We start from the raw sequence: 20,747 nt of genomic DNA, 5'->3' as shown, positions 1-20,747 counted from the left end.
AAAAGATAAAAAGGTAACACGGGAGTGTCGGCACGTAGGAACACATATTTTCAGTTCTTGGGTCCCATCAAGGGTTAGTGTTGAGAGATACTACATGGGTTGTGGAATTGTGGGCTTTTGGCATTTGGAATTGTGGACTACACGGCCAGACCGTGCAGGTGGTCTGAGCCAAATGCCAAGCAAAATCCCCAAACCTCCCTGGCTTTTGTGCAGCCAAACACACCTAACTGGGTGCCTTGCACGTGGGTCAGACCACCTGCATGGTCTGGCCCATATCATGCATGACGTTCAGGAAGGGGCAGTCCAATCCTCATTCGACATCATGCAAGCATACACTCAGATTAGATGATATATTTAGGGGACTGATATCCGCACTACCATATTGGATAATGTAACTAAAGTTCTGACGGGATGTTGAGTTGGTGAAGCAGGCATGAAAATCAAATTACCAACATATGATAGTGAGGATATCAGTTCCCTGAATTTAGCCTAAATTGTGCATATAAGTTGAAATGGGCGGATGCCAATTGAATTAATTTAGATGAGCATCCTCTTGTGTTTTGTACATTAAAAGAAAGGAAATGATATCAGCACAACCATGTCTTGTTATCTGCATTAATGCATCCTATCTTTAGCATTTAAAGAGCTGTCAAAAGGTTATCACAGTTCACAAAAGGCTCTAACGAGCCATTTTAAAAAAGAAAATATAAGGTAGGACTCTGCAATTATTAAAACATGGTTGTGCTGATATCACTTCCCTAAAATAAATCAAGAAATATCAGTTGGGATCTATTCACAAGACCTTGATTATAGCTTGAAATATTGAGCAAGAAATATCAGTTGGGATCTATTCACAAGACCTTGATTATAGCTTGAAATATTGAGCAATTTCCAAGATTGCATTCTTTCTTCTGGATCTGATGATCATTTTAGTAGCATACAAGAAACTAAAATAATTCTAAACTTGGATTCCCAGCTAGTCCAGATACAGGTACGCTATGTGCAAATGAACTGAATTCAAGTACCAAAGTTCCCCGAATGAGCTGAATTTGGGTACCCGAGGTGCCCGAATGAGCTGAATCTAGGTACACGGGATGCCCGAATGAGCTGAATCTAGGTACACGGGATGTCCGAATGAGTTTAATCCAAGGTACCGGGGTCCTGGATGAGCTGAATCGGGCAATCTCTGAGTGGGGAATGTCCATTATCACACTGAACCGATGTTCCCTATTGAAAGAAAAGGGGGTGGCCTACAAGATCTAAAGTCCGAATCACGCCAATAACATGCCACATGTATGATGGACACAGTTAAACAACAAAGAATATCATTTCATCAAATACAATATCATTTTCACAATTATTACTGGGCGATGATATTGTCACCCCCCCTAAATTACGCATTCGCTCCCCTTTTGGCTTGATTTGACGTCAAAAAGCATTAATAAGGGGGGCGAATGCGTACGCAGGGTGGGTGACAATATCATCGTCCTTATTACTGACCTACTATAATAAAATAGAACTTTCACTGTTCTATCGCTTGAAATATTTTGGGCATCTCCAATATATAATCCTCAAAATAGGACAGAAATTTCCTCATCCTCTCTGCAAATTATCAGTATGGCTGAAAAAGAACCAAAATTGGATATGCTAAGCAAGAAACTTCCTCATCCTCCATTGCTGAATCTACAAAATTTTGTAAGGGTAAATGAACTATGAGGAAATGCTAAGCAAGAAATTATACTTTCCTTTGCTTTTTGTACTGCTTTATTTCTTTGATTATGCCTTCTGCAAGTGAATCTGTGTCATAGTTCTTCCCATAAAACTTTACAAATTCCATGTCAGGGTCCATCAAGTACCTGCAAATTGATCAGCACAGTATCAACTATCAAGAGATGCGGTTTGATTATGAAGGCTTCCATCTAGAGGTAAGAGATTAAGCATTTCAAACTTTTATTAGCTCACAAGATATAATTCAGTTTAGAAAAAGCCTCTAGCAAGGCAACACAAATGCAGTTGGCAAGATATTCAAAGGACATAAAGGGAGTAGAAGATCGGAGTCATGATTGCCCAGAAATAAATACTTCCCTGATAGGGCTACGGGAGGAAATGGATATTTTATGAAGATCATTGTTTTGAAAGAGCTGAGTGAAAAAGAGAACGAGTGAAAAGAATTTTCCCAATGTTTTAAAATGCAGATGGGGCTCAAAAGTGGCCAAAGCTTTCTCTAGTTGACTCAGCTGAATTTGAACGGATTACTTAGTTGAACTAGGATGTAACTCAGGAGCCACAGTGGTTTTAATTTAATTTGCAGGACAAAATGCGGACTCGAACAAGAATGCAGCCAGGGTAGAAGGGAATCGACTCAGCTGAGTTGACTACGATGGGAGGGAGTTTTGAAACTACAGAAGTTTTCTAATTATTAACTGGGTTGAGCTGAGAATTTGCACTGATCACACTCAGATTATCATAAATCAATTTTTTTTCTATCTTATAAGAACTCAATAATGGCCATAACATGATCTTCCTTAATAATCTACCAACAATGACTAAAAAAATAAGCCATGAAATCGATGAGGCCCAGGAGTGTGATTTCAGGAGCATCAGGAAGGCCAAAAATAGCCTTCACCACATCCTCTGTTGGAATACTCAGGAGCATCACGTAGTCTTCTTCACCTATCTCAATCGGAATAACATCCAATACCTCATCATCATCATACACTCCCTCTCCCGTTCATAGGTTTCTAAATTAATCACACGTTGCCTGTTGAATAACCTCTGACTGAGTTTTCCTCCCACTTGTCATTATACAAGATTCTCTTTATCCAATTCTATTTTCCACTGCGATTAACAGAAGCATGAAAAAATTTGGTGTACTTGTCCCCTTCGTTCAGCCACTTCTCTAGACTTTTGCCTAGTAAAAATTTCCTCCATAAGAAGAGCTGTCTTAAGTCTTTGTTTAGCCTCCACCATCTTGTTCACATTTTCATTGGTCGGGTTCATGTCAAATTGTTCCTCCGCCATAGCTGTTAGGTCCTCTTCTCTTACATTTTGGAAAACATCTCCAAAACACAAGTCCCTGAAGTCACTTAACCTATGTTTATAAGCCACTTAAATTAAATGACCTACAGTTAAAAGGTAGGGGGCTACTTTTAGCTGGTTGTAAGTTTTAAAAATGGGAGTCGTCGAAAGTTTAGGAGAACAAAAGGGCCTATTTCTTAGGCTCTAAAGGGGCACCCCAGAGAAACTAAAAGTAGGTTTTGGGGAGAAGAAAATTCTTATTGTGCATATATTTTCAGGGTGTTCCCTCGACCACAACCAAATCTGAACCGCTAAAAAACTATCATTCCTCAACTCCGCTCATGCTCTTGCTCTTTTTCCCACTCCCACTTCTTTGTTCTAACCTATTTCTCATTGTAGATCAACTTTTTAAATCATTTTGAAGTAACATTTTTGTGAAGTATATTGCCTACTTTATTAAGCGGATGCATATGCAATATAAGTAAAATGACATCCAAATCACAAGTAAAAAGTAGAGATCTCAGTTCTATAAAAAGCCAGAAACACATTCCAAAGTATCAAACACAAATTTTGAGTTCTCATGCATCTAGTGTAGGTTCATGTAGTTTAAGAACAACTTCCAGGATGAATGAATGACGATTTCATCCCTCTCAAAGGTGTGCGATTATTTAAGAATACGCATTAGAGAAAGATGGCGTTGCCTATTATAACTCGAGGAAACATTTTTTTGTGATTTTTTTTTTTTGTAGCAAAAAAAAAAAAACACTCGAGGAAACATGATCAGTTTAAAAGTGATCACATCACACAACTAGGAGACTTATTTGCAGAAAGAAGCATTAATGCATATCATCAATAAATAATCGACCAATTATATTTAGGATGGTAATACATACATGACAATAGAGTGGTCAACAAGGTAATCCGAGCCTTCCTCTTCTGTCTTCATATAATAAACTCGATAAGCACGGGCAACTTGCCTTACCTCATCAGGACTGCCAGTCAACCCAATTAAGTGTGGGTGGAACTCTGCAACAGGAAACAAAATTAATGCACGCAAGTTGAAAGTATCATAGCATCCGCAATGACGAGAATATAAGTATTTCAACTTTGGATGTTAAAAGAGAATAATAAAGTCTATCAATCACACACAAATGTATGTATGTATATGTGTATATATCCATATAAACACATAACAGGGATATAAAGATAAGTGCAAAGTGTAGAAAAAGACCAAATCAAATGGGGTTTGGAAGCAATAGGCACTGGATGGTCCAAAATCTGAAACCGATTTCAAATAATACAACTAAACAAGGAAGCACCTTTGACATATTCGTTAACTTGCTCAACAGTATCTCTTTCGGGATCAACTGAAATGAAAACAGGTACAATTTCCAGCCCTGCATTTTCCCCTGCAAGCAGTGAGAAAGCAAGAAAATCAGATCTTGGTCCTGATCAAAATAACATAGCGTCCTTAAAGATATCAGCTTCCTACAACAGAAAATTCCAATGTGGAAGTCCACTCTTTATGCCGAGAAAGACCGTTGTTCAAGAAAATCAGGCTATATGCCCCTCAGCAAAATAGCACAGATAATTAACATAATCAATCAAAATATCAATATATGTGACCAAATGATTCGAAGATATCCAAAACCCAGTCTCTATGCAATAAAAGACCGTTGTATAATAGAATCAGACGTGGTCCTCATAAAGTTTAGAAAGAATTCCATGAAAACAACCTTTTTCAACAGCCTTGGTCAGGATATAAGCATTCTGCTCCTCTGATCGAACATTAGTGTGGGAAAAGGGAAGAAAAAAATAATTGTGAGTTCAGTCTTGAGAAGGAGAAGGGTAAAATAGCAACTAGTTGACCCATTGCCCGGGTGAGCCTCATTAGGTCATCTATAGTAAATTACTGAAAAATCACTCAGACAAAGGAAATAATGACATAAAATAGGAAACAAAACCTCCAACATAATTAAAATAATCAATAAGTCAACAATCAGTTCTGGTATATTCAAGACCCATTCCTAATGCATAAAAGGGCTATTATATAAAAAAACTTAACCCAGAGTTAGGATGCATCATAATCTAGAAACTGCCAAGATGCACCATACTCAAGAAATTGAACAGGACAAAAACATTATGCCAAACTAACAAGTTCAGAGCAGATGAGAACAAGATACTGCTTTTGAACACACAATTGGAGTGGCTAAATGAAACTTAGAAATTAGGGTTTTGCATGATTCATTTCAAGGACAAGCATCAGAAGAGAAAATAAGAAAAGATTCCCCTTTTCCTTCTGCCACACAATTGATGGGGTGCAATAATCAAGAGAAGAGGTTGACTGAATTGGTAAGTGAGGGCAAGTGTCCAGATAAGTGAAATAGCCTGTGGGCTTTAATCAAGAGAAAGTAAAAGTTGAGCTGCCTTACCAAAAAACAAAGTATTAAGACTACTAATAACAATTTGATCGCTTTCTAAAGACTATTAATAACAATTACTCTTGAATTTTTTATCTTATTAATAATTTAAATCTTTAAAAGAACATGTGTATGGCATGGTTCAGCTGGTTTAAATTGGCATTTAAACGAGATTGGACTGAATTAGCCCATCAATGGAACCTGATGCACCTCAAAATCGTAGAAACATATCTGCTTGAGAAATGACTTAGGTGTTTTGAACGATTTTAAAGGAATGGATATTGCCACCTCGTTTTGTGGCCGTTCCATCCTTTTTCAGCTTTCGTTTTTTTAAAAGTTTTTATATAAATGGACCAAAATGCCATTTTGTTGGTTTTCTCGACCAAACTAAGAACGGAGAAATGGCAGTGGACACGAGAGAGAGAGAGAGAGAGAGAGAGAGAGAGAGAGAGAGAGAGAGAGAGAGAGAGAGAGAGAGAGAGAGAGAGAGAGAGAGAGAGATCATCATCTAACCCTCCTTTTTTTTGAATGGTTGCAATTTCATTCAATAAGAGAAGGTAAGACCGAGATGGTCAACCGGAAAGTACAAAGAGGATCCACAAATTAAAAAACTACAATAAAAAAGAAAGCAAAGATCAATGGGGGAGGAAATCAAACATCTCCAACCCGTGCTTCCCCACGTCATCCCTAGCGATTCTGTCTGCCACACCATTAGCGGTAGGGGTGGACATCGTTCGGTTCAATTCTGGGGTATACCTAGAACCTAACCAATTGCAATCGGTTTCCAGAATTTGGAACCAGAACTGAACTTGATCGGTTCGGTTCGGTTCTGGGTTTACCCAACCTTTATTTTATAAATTTTTTCCCATTTATTGGCAACCAAAAAATGTTAAGTCTAAAACTATCGTTAACTTTAAAAAAGCCAACCAAAAACATTTAGTTTAAAAGGCAACCAAAAACGTCAAGTTTAAAAGGCAAAGAAAAACATTAAAGGGGGGTGAATTTATCCTCAAGCAATAGTTAACCATTCTCACGAAACCGTTATGGGGAGGGGGGTATTTTATCCATTGGGGGGGATGTCATCACTCTCGGTTCTCGGTTCCAGGATCCCAAACCCAGAACCAAACCAATTGCAATCGGTTCCCAAACAACTGAACCAAAACCAAACCACTTAAATTTGGAACTGAACCGAACCAAAGTGGCCGGTTTGGTTCGATTCCTCGGGTTGGACCCGAACCATGTCCACCCCTAATTAGCAGACCTTTTGTTAAGCTTAAAGATGATAGAGGACCCACTTACTCTGTCTTGATTCTCATCAAAGAATTGGGCGAATCTCCACAGAAGACAACTGCTCTGCTAAGTCACCGAATATCATTCGAAGAGTCTCCCTCCACTATTACCTTATCCATACAATTGTTATTCAAACACTTTAATCCCTGGTGGACGGCTCTAACCTCCACCTCGCTAGCGTCTGCTGGCCCAAGAGGACCTGAAAAGGCCCAAATAACAACACCACTAGAGTCTCTTAGAACACCTCCTATGCCTGATGGGCCGAGGTTGCCCATGAGGAGATTCAGCAACACCTTAAAAAACTCTAGAGTTTCTTTCTTTCCATAGGACCCACAGGGTTGCAAAGAGGCAAACATGCCAAAGTACTTTTCCTTTTTTTTCTTCCAATGTACCACCACCCAACCATCTAGAAGATCTAAGAACTTGGATGTAAAGACCCAAGATATTTTTTTGAAAAAATAATTTATAAAACAAAATGCTTTGAATACCACTCCATATCTCCCTGTCTGTTTTACAATGTATAAAGAGATGATCGATCGATTCCACTGCTTCTATGCACCAAGAGCAATGGTGCACAATCCACATCCCCGCTTCCGAATAAAATCAATCGTCCGAATACAACCTATGCATGCGGTCCAACTGAAGGTACAAATTTGGGAGGAGCTTGGATCCTCCACACTTCAGCTTCAATGGAAGCCACAGAACAAGGCACAAATTAATTATAGAATGATTTGACCCTCCTAATACCTCTATCCTCAAGCACATATCCCCTTCTCCCTCTCTCTCTCTCTCTCTCTCTCTCTCTCTCTCCTTGTCTCTCTTCCCTCTTTAACAAGAGCTAAACCCTAAAGGGGCACTTTGGTCATTTAAGAAAAACAATTTAAATGAGAGCACGACAAAATAAAACGGGGTGGAAACATTAGTTCCCAATTTTTAATCCTAAAATGTAGGTTCGGGATACATGTCCACATGTTTAGAGTGCATCTATAGACCTTGGGTTTGCAGCTAGCATTCCTCTAAAGAAAAATAATTTATAAAACAAAATGCTTTGAATACCACTCCATATCTCCCTGTCTGCTTTACAATGTATAAAGAGATGATCGATCGATTCCACTGCTTCTATGCACCAAGAGCAATGGTGCACAATCCACATCCCCGCTTCCGAATAAAATCAATCGTCCGAATACAACCTATGCATGCGGTCCAACTGAAGGTACAAATTTGGGAGGAGCTTGGATCCTCCACATTTCAGCTTCAATGGAAGCCACAGAACAAGGCACAAATTGATTATAGAATGATTTGACCCTCCTAATACCTCTATCCTCAAGCACATATCCCCTTCTCCCTCTCTCTCTCTCTCTCTCTCTCTCTCTCTCCTTGTCTCTCTTCCCTCTTTAACAAGAGCTAAACCCTAAAGGGGCACTTTGGTCATTTAAGAAAAACAATTTAAATGAGAGCACGACAAAATAAAACGGGGTGGAAACATTAGTTCCCAATTTTTAATTCTAAAATGTAGGTTCGGGAAACATGTCCACATGTTTAGAGTGCATCTATAGACCTTGCGTTTGCAGCTAGCATTCCTCTACAGATTTAGACAATTGGTAGCATAAGAAATGCCTCCCAAAGAGAAGGGAAGAGAGAAAGAGAGAGAAGGGGACAAGATAATGTACAGTCATGGAAATAGCCTCTCTGCAAAGTAGAAGTAAGCCTGCATACATCTAGCCCTCCCCAGACCCCGCAATGGAAGGAGCCCCGCGCACTGCTATGTCACAAATATCTCCTATATTTTCAAAATATCGCGTTTTTAATGCGACATTGTGATAAAACGACAAAATTCAGAGATTTTAAAAATACAATGATATTTTCATTTTTATCAAAAAATATCACGATATTATCCCGATAATTTTACGATATTTTATTTTTTATTTTTTCTTAAATTTTATATATTTATATAATTTTAAATATTTTTATTTTTATCATAGGGAAAATTATTAAAAAAATGTGAAATGTTGCTGAAATTATGAATCAAGGGCAAAGTTTTGAAAATCATGAGAGGGGCTGTCAGGTCCGGTCAGAGGTGTTTTAGGACAAGAATACCCTTCTTACTTTTCCCTCCACCTTTTACGCAAGGATCCCAATGCACTTTCACCTACCTTTCACATTTTTATCTTCTTCTTCCCCATGCCAATGTCACATTTTTATCTTCTTCTTCCCCATTGCCATTGAAAAAAAAACTCCATTGTCATTGCCATTGCCATTAGAGAAAAAAAAAACTCCATTGGTTCTCTTCATTTTGGGTAATAAACCCTAAGAAAACACGTCTCTCTCCACTGCCAACCCTTTTCACCTTTTTATCTTCTTCTACCCTCGCGCTGGAAAGTAACGTCGCTCGCCAGAAAGCACGTCTCTCTCGCAGGAAAGCACATCCCGAATGTGAAGGAGTTTGTAATAAAACTACTGGAATCCTATCGGACGTCCGAAGGGGACATTCGGACGTTCGACTCGAACGCCTGATGGTTTCCTTCGGACTCCCGAATTTGTAGGAGTTTTTAACAAAACTAATGGAATCCTATCGGAAGTCTGAAGAACTTCTTCGAATGTCCGAAAGTCAAAATTCGCATCCCATTAAATAGTGGTTCCTAGATTTACATTAGTGGGTCCAATATCAAAATAGTGGTTCCAGGGACAAAATAGGCCCACTTTAGAATGTTGAAACCACTACTAATAAGCTATAAACCACTATTACACTCTCGGAACCACTATTTAGTGGTCCGACGCAAGGAAGCAGGATTCTTCCCTGGGAGCCTTCGATTCCCGCTTTCAATTCCCGCTTTCAATTCCCGCTCTGGCAACCTTGAGCAGGATTCTTCCCTGGGAGCCTTCGATTCCCGCTTTGGCAACCTTGGTCCGACGTATAAATAGTGGTTCCAAGTGTTTAAATAGTGATTATGAGTGTTTAAACCACTATTGATACACTCATGATTACTTTTAGAACCAATGAAATACTATTAGAATGTATGAACCACTATTTAATCTATCAGAACCACTAAATTGTGATTCCGAGGTCTAAATAAAGGTTCCAAGTGTATACATGGATGTTCTGAGTGTTTAAATAGTGCATCTGATTTTTTTATAATGTTTAGAACCATTGAAATACTATCACAATGTATGAACCACTATTTACACTCTTGGAACCATAATTTAGTGGTTCAGAGGTTTAAAAAATGGTTCCCAGTGTATAAATAGATGTTTTGAGTGTTTAAATAGTGCCTCTTATTGATTAGATAGGGTCATGAGTTTATTTACACACTTAGAACAACTATGTATACTCTAGGAACCACTATTGATTGGTTTCGAGGAATAAATAGTGGTGCCGGGGTGTAAGTAGTGGTTCCGAGATTTAAAAATTGGTTGTGAGCACTTTTAAGTAGTGGTTCTGATTGTATAGATAGGAGTTCCATTCGGGTTTTCCTCAGAGAGAGAGAGAGAGAGAGAGAGAGCGCACTGTAAAGAGGATGAAAATAAACCATATCACTGTAAACAGAAAAAACAAGCAAAGAACATGTAAAACCTAAGCAAATGGATGAGAATGGACCTACCAGAGCATAGGTTTATCACCCAAAGAGAGAGTTTTTTTTCAAATAGCAATGGCAATGGAGTTTTTTCTAATGGCAATGGCGATGGGTATGGAGTTTTACCGTTTAGAAGGCTTGGGGAAGAAAAAGATAAAAGGTGAAAAGGGTAGGTGAAATTGTATTGGGATCAGTGCCCAAAAGGTGGAGGGAAAAGCAAGAAGGGTATTCTTGTCCTAAAACAACTCTGACCGTACCTGATAGCCCCTCTCTCATGATTTTCAAAACTTTGCCCTTCATTCATAATTTCAGCAAAACTTTGTATTTTTAAAATAATTTTCCCTTTATCATATTTTCCCGATATAAACCCGGAAAAATTTTAAAAATTAATATATCCCAAGATTTTCCTTTGTCGAGAAATTCCCGAGAACAATATTTGTGACATAGGTGCACAGGACCGCCCTTTTTTTTCCTAACACTTGCTTCAATGACCGATATGCATGTTTGAAACAGGCACCGCAAAACTTAAAAAATAGAACATAGGCAAAAGTTAATTTTTTTATTGTACGAAAGAAAATGCAAAATTTAACTTTAGTGTTTCTTCAGTTAAGAATAAATGGTAAACTTTTAACCGGTAATGACCTTGAAAAGAGGAATTCTGTCAAATGAGAAATTCCTCAATGCTTATTAGGATGATCCGCTTGTAATTTGTTTCCACTAAAGTAAATTGATGCAGGACCAATAGGGAAAAAACTAGTTCTTGCAGAATTAATATCCAATACCAGTTCTTGCACTTCTTGTAGCTCTGATACCAAATATGATGCAGAACTTAATAGAAAAAAGCCAAATCAAACATAAAAATCCATCAAAATATAATCCAATAGGGGTCATTTACAGATCTAACCCTTATATAGATCTTGAAATCTTCAATTATGGCTATTCTTATCCAATCACGTTGAAATCAATCCAATCTGACTATTGGATAGTTAGATCAACCTAATCTATAAATATCAAAGTTAAGATCAATTCAATCTAGCTGCTAGATCCTAGATCAGATCCATCCAAATTGTTTCTCTTAATGATATTAATAGAACAATGGAATAAATTCAGAACTCGGTCTTCGAAATTGAAAAGTAAAGAGATAAAAAATTTCTAACAAAAGAGTGCATGGTAGAGACATTACCTTGGGTAGAAGAAGAAGAAGGTTAAACCCAGGGATTCAAAACTCTGAACCGAAGGCCTCACATACCCAAGGGAAATCAAGAAATCACTTCAAGATCAAGAAGAGAAGAAGAGATAAAAATTTCTAACAAAAAAAAAATTCTAACAAAAGAGTGCATGGTATAGACATTACCTTGAGAAAAAGAAGGAGGATAAACCCAGGGATTCAAACCTCTTAACCGAAGGCCTCACACACACAAGGGCAATCAAGAATTCACTTCAAGATCAAGAAGAGAAGAAAAGTTCTTCACAAGCAAAAGCTCACTTTATGGATTACATAACATTCATCAAAATGGCCCTAATGCCTTACATATATATGGACCTCTTCAAGATTCTAGATCCTCCTCTTAAGACAACCTACACCTAACATGTGAGCCCTTGTGGACACAAAACCTAACTCTAGAGTGTTCCCCTCACAAAACCCTATGAAAGTAGAAAACCCAATTCTCACCCTACTACTTAAAACTCTCCCCCTTTAAAAAATTTGTAGTACTTGATTGGTTCCATCTTTTATTTGATTCGAATTCACTTAAGTGATTTAGTTGAATTCAAAGAAAGGACATAAATGCTCCACGACTTAAATCTCTCCCCAGTTAAATATGCCGTGGGAAATAAGTGGGCCCTATATTATTTCAAAATTCCCCCATCACAAATTTACCTTCAATTTCGAGTAGTATTCGAATTAGACTTTAGAAACCACAACTATTTCTTTTACACTGATTCTAGAATCAAGAAGGCTAATTTTAAGAATGACATCATTACAAGGATAGGCACACAATTATTTCCCGTAAGTATCATGCGGGCATGTCTCTATGCCTTCTTTTTTATTTATAAAATTGACATTTATTATTCCAAAAAGTGCCAAATAAGGGACAAGTTGTCCCCTAACATGCTACAACAGTACCGCCCCCTACATATCGGTTATATAATATCCATCCCCATTCCCCATTACATTACCCAATAGCCTAAATTGTATCGAATCCAACAAAAAGTGCCATATTTGAGCCCCCCCCCCCGCGCCCTTGCCAAGTCATGATACGCGCTGCAATGCCACGCAGACTTCTCCACCTCATTCCAGCCAGCGCCGAAGATCTAGAGCTATTGCGCACCTGTAACTGTGCACGATAGCCGTTTATTCTATCATACGCCACTCCGAAGATCTAGAGCTATTGTGCGCCCGTAACTGTGCACGATAGCCGTTTATTCTATCATACGCCACTGAATCCGGCGACCTCCATTAGCGTTGGCCACCAAGCCCTCACCTCAAGCCACCTTCCACGATCTTGAATCAGAAACCCACGGCCCCATTGCTATATCCGGTAACCCACAGCGTCCCACAATCTTCACGGCCTCTAGGCCCGGCAACCCATGACCTCCACGGCCTTCCAGATCCAATCGGCAGCCTTCCAAATCCGGCAACCCACGGCCTCCCACAATCTCCACGGCCTCCAGATCCGGCAACCCACGACCTCAATGGCCTTCCAGATCCGGCCGACGGCCTTCCAAATCCGACCTCCCAACGGCCTCCTCAAAAATCTGGCGATCATGGCACTCCAAGAAACCAAAATCCTCTCCGGCATAACATCAAACAACTGGAGAGCCACACCCAAAGCCCCCAATTTTGCATACACAGAAAGGAGAGTTGTCCAAGCCACAACATATGGTTCAAGCATTTCATCAAACAGATGGTGTGCTCACTCGAAACACTTGCAAACCCCATAAAATTGGACGAGCGCATGATGCATGAATGGGTCTGCATCAAATCCAAGTATAATGGTTAGAGAATGAGCAAACCAAAAACCACATAAAACCAACTTCAAGCACAAAATAGCTTATCTATTCAAAACCCATAAAATCCAGTGCAAAACCACTTGGGTTCTCTCTCTGAAATCCCAAAACAGAGAGATCTGCGACAGAGAGAGGGTTCACAGCACAAAAGGGAGAGAGAGAGAGAGAGAGAGAGAGAGAGCCTTGTCTCTTCTCTTTCAAAAACGAACCAAATGAGAGTTACTAAAGGCCCCAGCGAACGGCTACTAATATGGCATGTCTCTATGCCTTGAATTCATATTCATTTAAGAAACATGAAAGAAACTTAATTTTTCAACCGTAGAAACCAACTTTTGGAGCTCACTAGGACAAATATCAGGGCAATGTGTGAAGTAAATTCGCTTTCTAATTTGACTAGTGTCCAAATCGGACTTTAGACACACCCATTTCATTAACACATTCTACAATCAGGGCATAAGAATTTTAAGAATGAAATCTTTACAAGCATAGGCATTTGGAATTCATAATCATTTCATAAACACGAAATAGAACTAACTGATTTTGTCAACTGCGGCAGCCAGCTTTTGGAGTTCATCGGGACAAATATCAGGGCAGTGTGTGAAGCCAAAGTATATCACTGTCCATTTCCCCAAAAAATCCCGATCAGTAACAGAATTTCCCTCATGGTTCACAAGCTTGAACGGGCCACCGATGGCAGCTTTTCCCACAGATGGCCCCTGCTTCACTGCAGTTGAGGCAGTCTTTAGTTCTGCAAGAATTACAAACAGAATAAGTATTGAACAAAAGCAAAGTTAGATATAGTAATAATATCTTGCAAGGAAATAAACAGCATATTGTAATTGGGAATTGAATCCCAGTCAGCGGGTGGTTAGATATTACTAAATAAAAAAAATACCGAAGCATTTGAACCAACCGCAACAGAATATGGAAAAAAGTGAGAAAGCAGCGATAAATCAGGCTATCAGACCACAGAGAATGAGCGCATTAAGCATTATTAAAGAGATAGGGAAGCCAAGTGACTTAGATTTAGTCTTAATTCTTAAAATGTACCATTACAAACTATAGGTGTTCAGCACTAAGAAGCACAAAGCATGTGCATAGGCGGGGGCGAGGAAGCGTGGGGTCTAACCATCGAAGGTTGGGAGCGTCATGGGAGCGTTTTGCAATATTTTCTTTGTCTTTCAAAATTCAAGTACATCAAAATATAGTAATTTCTAACCATCAGCATCTATATTTCAAAATCTAAGTACATCAAAAAGTAGTAGTTACTAACCATCTTTTAGTAAGTAACAAGTCTTAGATTAAGCCATTGTGGATGTGATTCTCCTAATCGAGCCATTAAGCCATTGTGGGTGTGATTCTCCTAATCGAGCCATTGGTGTGATGACATTGGTTGATTAGTGGTGTGATGACATTGGTTGATTAGTGGTCTGATGCCCTAATCCCTATCCTTTCTAAGTTCTATCTTTTCCTTCATCAAACACTTATCGTGTTCTACTTTTAATCATTCATTCAGCTCTACTCTTCAATCTTTCTTGTTCTTTAATTTCAACACCTTCTATTGTTGGACTGTTTTTTTCATCTTGATTCTTGATATTGTCTTCCAATAGTATTTTCCTACCACATACTAAAATTTTGAAGAGATCCAATGGTCGGATCTTTCAAGATCCATTAGGGCAATTGCTACGTCTAGTCTACTTCTCAAACTGCGAAAATCCAAAGTTAATTATCTTAAAATCCTTAAACTGGATTCCATCTAGTTCACTCTTAGACACCCATACTCAGCCCTTCCAATCCTCAAATCATTCCACCCCTTGAAATATCTTGTATCTAGTCCAAATATATTGAGTCCGAGATGCTTAGCAAGTAAACATCGAGAGTAGAACACTACTCTGAAACCAACAAGCCTCAAATTACTAAATCGACTTTGATCAAAATTAAATGCTTCAACTATTTTAACTCAGTTGTTTTAACGTTATCGCAAACAATGACATGAAAAGTAAAAGAAGTTTTGGATATCGTGAAACATAACATCAGCTGGAAAAGTGAACGTTGAAAGTCAAATTGAACACGTGCAGAATTAGGTATAGCATGTCCCAAGAAATACTTGGAAAGGCATCTAGGTTGAAAAAGAAGACTTAAATTTTTCAAAAACAAACTTTTGGAGACCACAAAAACAAGAATTCCACAAGAAACCAATGCAGAAGACAACCTACTCCTACTCACCATAGTAATCTACCTTCAATGTGTCGTTTCTTCTCTTGGTCATAATAATATACTAGTCCTGCCCCAGTCAAGATCAGCAAGAGAAGGCTCAACCATGAGACAGGCTGCAACATCAACTCAGTTGAGTCATTAAAAATTATTAATTCTCACAAGGAACAAAAAATCGATAGGAAAAAGTAAAGGTAGACTGTATTTCTCTGTTGTTTGAATATATTTGTCCGCTACTAAAAAAGGGTAGGATGAAAATTCCATCAAATGTGATGCAACAGCACAAAAGAGCCATATGATGCACGACTTCTCATGAGAACTTAAATCTAAAAAGGAGACAGTTAATATGTATCGGAATAAATTGAAGGATGAGTAAGAAACTAACACAAGGGTTTGATTCCTTGCAATGCAAAATTCATGTCAACACTGTCAATGAGCAGAGTTCTACTGCAAGGCATTGATAACATAGTTGCAAAGTTTGGATTCGGGAAAGAATCCGACAATATAGATATTTGAAAGTTCTAGAAAAGTTCAGAAATCACATGAGAAAAAAAAGAGAGAAAATAAACGAAAAAGAGAAGAAGCATAAAAAATCCATATAAGATCATATTAACATTTGTTGAGACCCAATCCTGGCCACACACTGTCAATAAGCAAAGGTCTACTGCAAGGCATTGATACCATAGTTGCAAAGTTCAGATTCGGGAAGGAATTCGACAATACAGATATTTGAAAGTTCTAGAAAAGTTCAGAAATCACATGAGAAAATAACAAGATCAAAGAAAAGAAAAGACTACTCTTCCAAAAAAAATAAAAGAAAAAAACATAAAACATAAAATACCTATAAAAAGACCATTTTAATATCTGTTGAGACCCAAACCAAGCCAAGCTGGTGGTTAAGCATGTTGGTCAATTCTAACTTGGAAAAAATGCTTTATGCTTCAACTTTAGGTTCCCAATGCAAGCTAAGTAGAATAATATGCCATACAGCACAAACCAAGATCTCATATAAGTATCATATATAAAATGCAGAGAAAGAATATTTTAATATCTGATGAGACCCAAGCCAAGCCAAGCATGTGGTTGAGCATGTTGCTCAATTCGAACTTGGAAAATCATATGAGTTCTGTAACTGTTATCAATGCTTGATAGTCATTCATTTTTAGCTTCTATGTGTTAAAATCTCAGAAAATTTCTCGGTATACCATGGATCCAACAAAGCTTCAGTTTAAAATTGTTGATGAGATCTCCAATTACAATAACCAAAATCTGTTCAGTTGTCCACATTCAGTTCGTCAAAGCATGCCTTCTACAAGAGCTGAGACAGTTATATGTACGGTGCAAAGATTTAGTGGAATACTTGAAATGTTACAGACAAATTTGGGGCATCTCTTTCATGTGAATATTCAGTTCCTACACACAACTTAGCATCTCCACAAATGGATGTCTTGCAAAGAAGTGAATATTAAACAAACTACGGGTAGAGAAGCATTAGATTTAGGAGAAAAGAAAAGTCAATCAATTTACAACTGAAACTCATTTTAAAAGCAGGTCCAAATAAAACTTACCCCTCCTCGAATAGACTTCCCAACAGGGCCAGTTTGATGTGATTCCCCTGCCTGCTCTCCTTCCTTAGAAGGATGAGTCTGCTGTGAATCCCCTGCCTTCTCCCCTTTCTTAGAAGGACCAGTTTGATTTGATTCCCCTGCCTTCTCCTCTTCCTTAGAAGGACCACTTTGACGTGACTCATCTATCCCCTCCCCTTCCTTAGAAGAAACTTCTACAGACTTCTTTATGCCGGGATTTCCAGGATCTACAGTAGTACTAGATAGGTATCTATAAGATAACGTTGAAGGTGTGCTTGTATAATCTACATGAAAGCCCTACAAAATGAATGGAAATAATTTAAAATAGGGATACAAAAGTGTTGGCTCAGAGGTGGATAAAGGGATAACTTTAGCACCTACATATTCAGCTGAGAGTATCCATTTGTTCAAAGGTTTTATTGGTCTAACTATACAAACTAAGCATTGCATTCAAAGCTTCCACTTAACCATCAATCCATGGACAAGTATTTACATAGTGGATCAAAATATATGATGTTTAAGTATAAATTATTATAGTGAATCAAAATAGTGGATCAATTTAGGTCCTGTGGAAGGAAAAAAATGCAAGACTGTTCAAAGGATATAGGAGGGACCCCGCCTTTCTATTCATTAAGGTGATTGCCCTTGCAATTTCTTGGGTGCAATCACTTCCATCCTTTAGATTTGTATCTGCATTTGACCTTTGGGAAGGCTGGAAAGAAGTATGTTGGAGTGTGGAAAATAAGGATAAAGTAGTACAAAGTTGGGATCCTCCGCCTTCTAGCTTCCTTAAATTAAACTTTGATGGGTCAAGCTTGGGTAATCCTGGCCCGGCCGGAATTGGAGGGGTTTTAAGAAATGACCAAGGGGAAATAGTGTGGGCATTTGAGGGACCAATTGGGAAGACGGAAGCTACGGAGGCCGAGGTTCGTGCAGCTCATCAGGGTATTAAACTCTTGGCATCAAATAAAGTGAAGAATGTGGCGGTTGAAGGGGACTCCTTAAATGTCATCAAGTGGCTCAAAGGGGTTCAAAAGCATCCTTGGAAGATTGATAGATTCTTTGATGAGATGGCCGATTGCTTGGAAGCTTCCTCAATAGTCTTTATGCATGTTCGTCGCTCGGCTAATGAGGTGGGATAGTTTGGCGAGATTAGGCGTGGCGAAAGAGTATTTGGTTCTTTTTGACTCGCTTCCCCGTGACTCACAGTTGTAATTTTGTATTTTTTTCTTCTATTTTGCTTCTTCCCTTTTCAGTATTTTGACCATCTCGGTCCCTTCATTCAATATAATTGGCGATCATTTAGAAAAACAATTATTAAATAACAGCATCTTCAACAGCTAAAGCTTTTGGAGTAATTGGTTGTTTCACATGGGAGCTATTGCCTCACGGCATGTCTTGGGTTCAAAGCCCAATAACCTGTTGATATTAAAAATCCACATGTAAGGCCAACCCAAAAGAGGGATCACATATGCCAAGTGTACAGCCAACCCAAAAAGTGGGGCCACACATGAGGGAGAGTGTTCAAGTATAAATTAGCAAATAACACCATCTCTAACACCTTAAGCTTTTGGAGTCATTGGTTGTTTTTCACATGGGTATATGCGGGTAGAAATCACCCTTAAAAGCTAGCCGTTAAGGGGAGGGTGCCCAAGTTCTTATAAGCCCTTCCACATGAGTTGCATTTTCCGATGTGGGATCTTAACTACAGCGTGGAACTCCAACAATCTCCCCCGTCACGTGGAAGCAATGTGGGACCTAAGAGATCTTATTCCCGAGAGTTTCTTCTCAATCCTCGAGGGTAAATCGGAATTACCACGCCCCAGCTTTGATACCACTTATGAAACAACCAATTACTCCAAAAGTTTAAGCTGTTAGAGATGGTGTTATTTAATCATTTAAACTACTTCAACATAGGACGAGAACAAAAAAAGAAACAAAGAGACTGACAGCATGAATGTGAAGGCAAGGCTCTCAATAACATAAACACGAACTTGCAGAGAAACTACTGAAATGGAATTGAAAGATCAGATTATCAAATAAAAATTTAGAAAATCTAGTTCAAAATGAAAAAGCGGAATCAATTCATTCAAAACTGATTATAGATTACAGAGAGACTGAGAACACGAACCTTCGATGGGGAGAAAGAATTGAGGACGGATCGGAGAACGCTAGAGAGTCTGTATGAAGGATCGAACTGCGGAGATAGCTTCGTAGGCCTCCATAAGTGTTGAGCGTATGAACAGAGATTACGACGAAAGTAGCGAAGAGAAACGTTTCTCAAGATGCGGGAAGCCATGGCTCTGCTGCTTAGAAATACTTCCCAGAAATCGAATAGAGATATAGATGCAGGGATACCACTTTAAAACCCTAGTTCGGAACTCAAGGGGAATGATATGGTGAGACGAGTCTCGTGGGAGAAGATAGACATAAGACAATGAGCTCTTGAGTGGGACCCATTCGCATCGGATTAGGACCCCACCCCACTCGACCGGACTCTTCACTCTTGCCCCTCTAATTTTATCATTATTTTATCATTATTTTTTGGAAAATTTGTTAGGAAAATGCAAAGATTTCATGATATTGTAAAGTAAGGGTAGTGTTTTCAAAATTATAGAAAAGGGGGTGTCAGGGTACGAAATTAGGTCTTTAGGACATATATACCCCTTGGTTTTTCCCACCCTTTTGAGAAGCTCGTTTCCCTATGCTATTTCACCTACCACCTTCTCTTTTTCTTTCTTCTTCCCAAATGAACTTTCAACGTGAAATACCACCATTGTTGGATACCTTGGTAGCTCATCCAACGTGAATAACAGACAGTCGTTTGGGAAGAAAACACCATTATTTCTTCTTGGTTGATAATCATAGCTCCAAGTATGGCCATTCTCCTCTAGTTGAAAAGGGTTTACATATTCTTTTGTTTTCATGTTTTCATGATTTCTTGGGTTTTCATTTTTTTCATGTTATTTGTGAGGTTTTTTCATGTTGTCATGGTCTACCAGCTTATTTGTTTGGATATTACCATGTTTATCTCTCTCTCTCTCTCTCTCTCTCTCTCTGTAACTCTCTCTCTCTCTCTCTGTGTGTGTGTGTGTGTAGAGAGAAGCCTGATTGGATTCGTATGTATACTTGGACTCTTGGAACCAATAGTTAGGCTTCGGAACCACAATTTAGTGGTTCCTCGGTCGTTAAATAGTGGTTTCATTACTGTAAATTATGGTTCCCAAGTGGTTGGTATATTGTATGACTACTTTATTGGTCGTGAAAGGGATCATGACTATATCATTAGTGTTTGGAACATATTGGAACCATTACATAGGCCTTGGAACCACAATTTAGTAGTTTCGAGAGGTTACATAGTGGTTCCAAGACTGAAAATTGTAGTTCCAATAGTCGAACTAGTGTTTGATATATTATTACAATATTTTAGTGGTTTTAAAAGTCATCATGGACGTATCATTTGTGTTTAAAACTTATTGGAACCATTACTTAGGCCTTGGAAACACTATTTAGTGGTTCGAAGACATTTTTTACCGCTGAAGATGTGGTTCCATAATGGTTCCGGGGTTTAAAATGTGGTTCCGTATTGGTTCTGAGGTATAAAATTTGGTTCCCTAGTAGTTATGGGGTATAAAATG

At 38.6% G+C, this 20,747-nt stretch overlaps 1 protein-coding gene across 2 annotated transcripts; it reads right to left on the bottom strand.

Moving 5' to 3' along the window:
* Window positions 1–865: 865 nt before the first annotated feature.
* On the bottom strand, window positions 866–19,480 carry HCC1 (electron transport SCO1/SenC family protein). 2 transcript variants are annotated; one of them, XR_013249361.1, is made up of 8 exons: window positions 19,241–19,480; window positions 17,092–17,406; window positions 15,549–15,639; window positions 13,845–14,057; window positions 4,338–4,427; window positions 3,912–4,044; window positions 1,501–1,856; window positions 866–1,259 (listed from the first exon to the last, which is right to left on the bottom strand). XR_013249361.1 is itself a non-coding variant. In XM_077376909.1 (7 exons), the coding sequence occupies exons 1-7, from the start codon at window positions 19,406–19,408 to the stop codon at window positions 1,736–1,738; spliced, it is 1,131 nt and encodes a 376-aa protein (XP_077233024.1). In that variant the 5' UTR covers window positions 19,409–19,480; the 3' UTR covers window positions 1,496–1,735. The 2 variants fall into 2 exon arrangements, 1 of the variants encoding a protein (XP_077233024.1); XM_077376909.1 differs by lacking the exon at window positions 866–1,259 and having other exon boundaries at window positions 1,496–1,856.
* Window positions 19,481–20,747: the final 1,267 nt, after the last annotated feature.

Source organism: Tasmannia lanceolata, unplaced genomic scaffold, assembly GCF_043159265.1.
Source record: "Tasmannia lanceolata isolate RefF3 unplaced genomic scaffold, GAP_Taslan_0.1 ptg000002l, whole genome shotgun sequence".
NCBI lineage: Eukaryota > Viridiplantae > Streptophyta > Magnoliopsida > Canellales > Winteraceae > Tasmannia > Tasmannia lanceolata.
The sequence above is the reverse complement of the archived record's forward strand: the minus strand, read 5'-3'. Positions and strand labels throughout refer to the sequence as shown.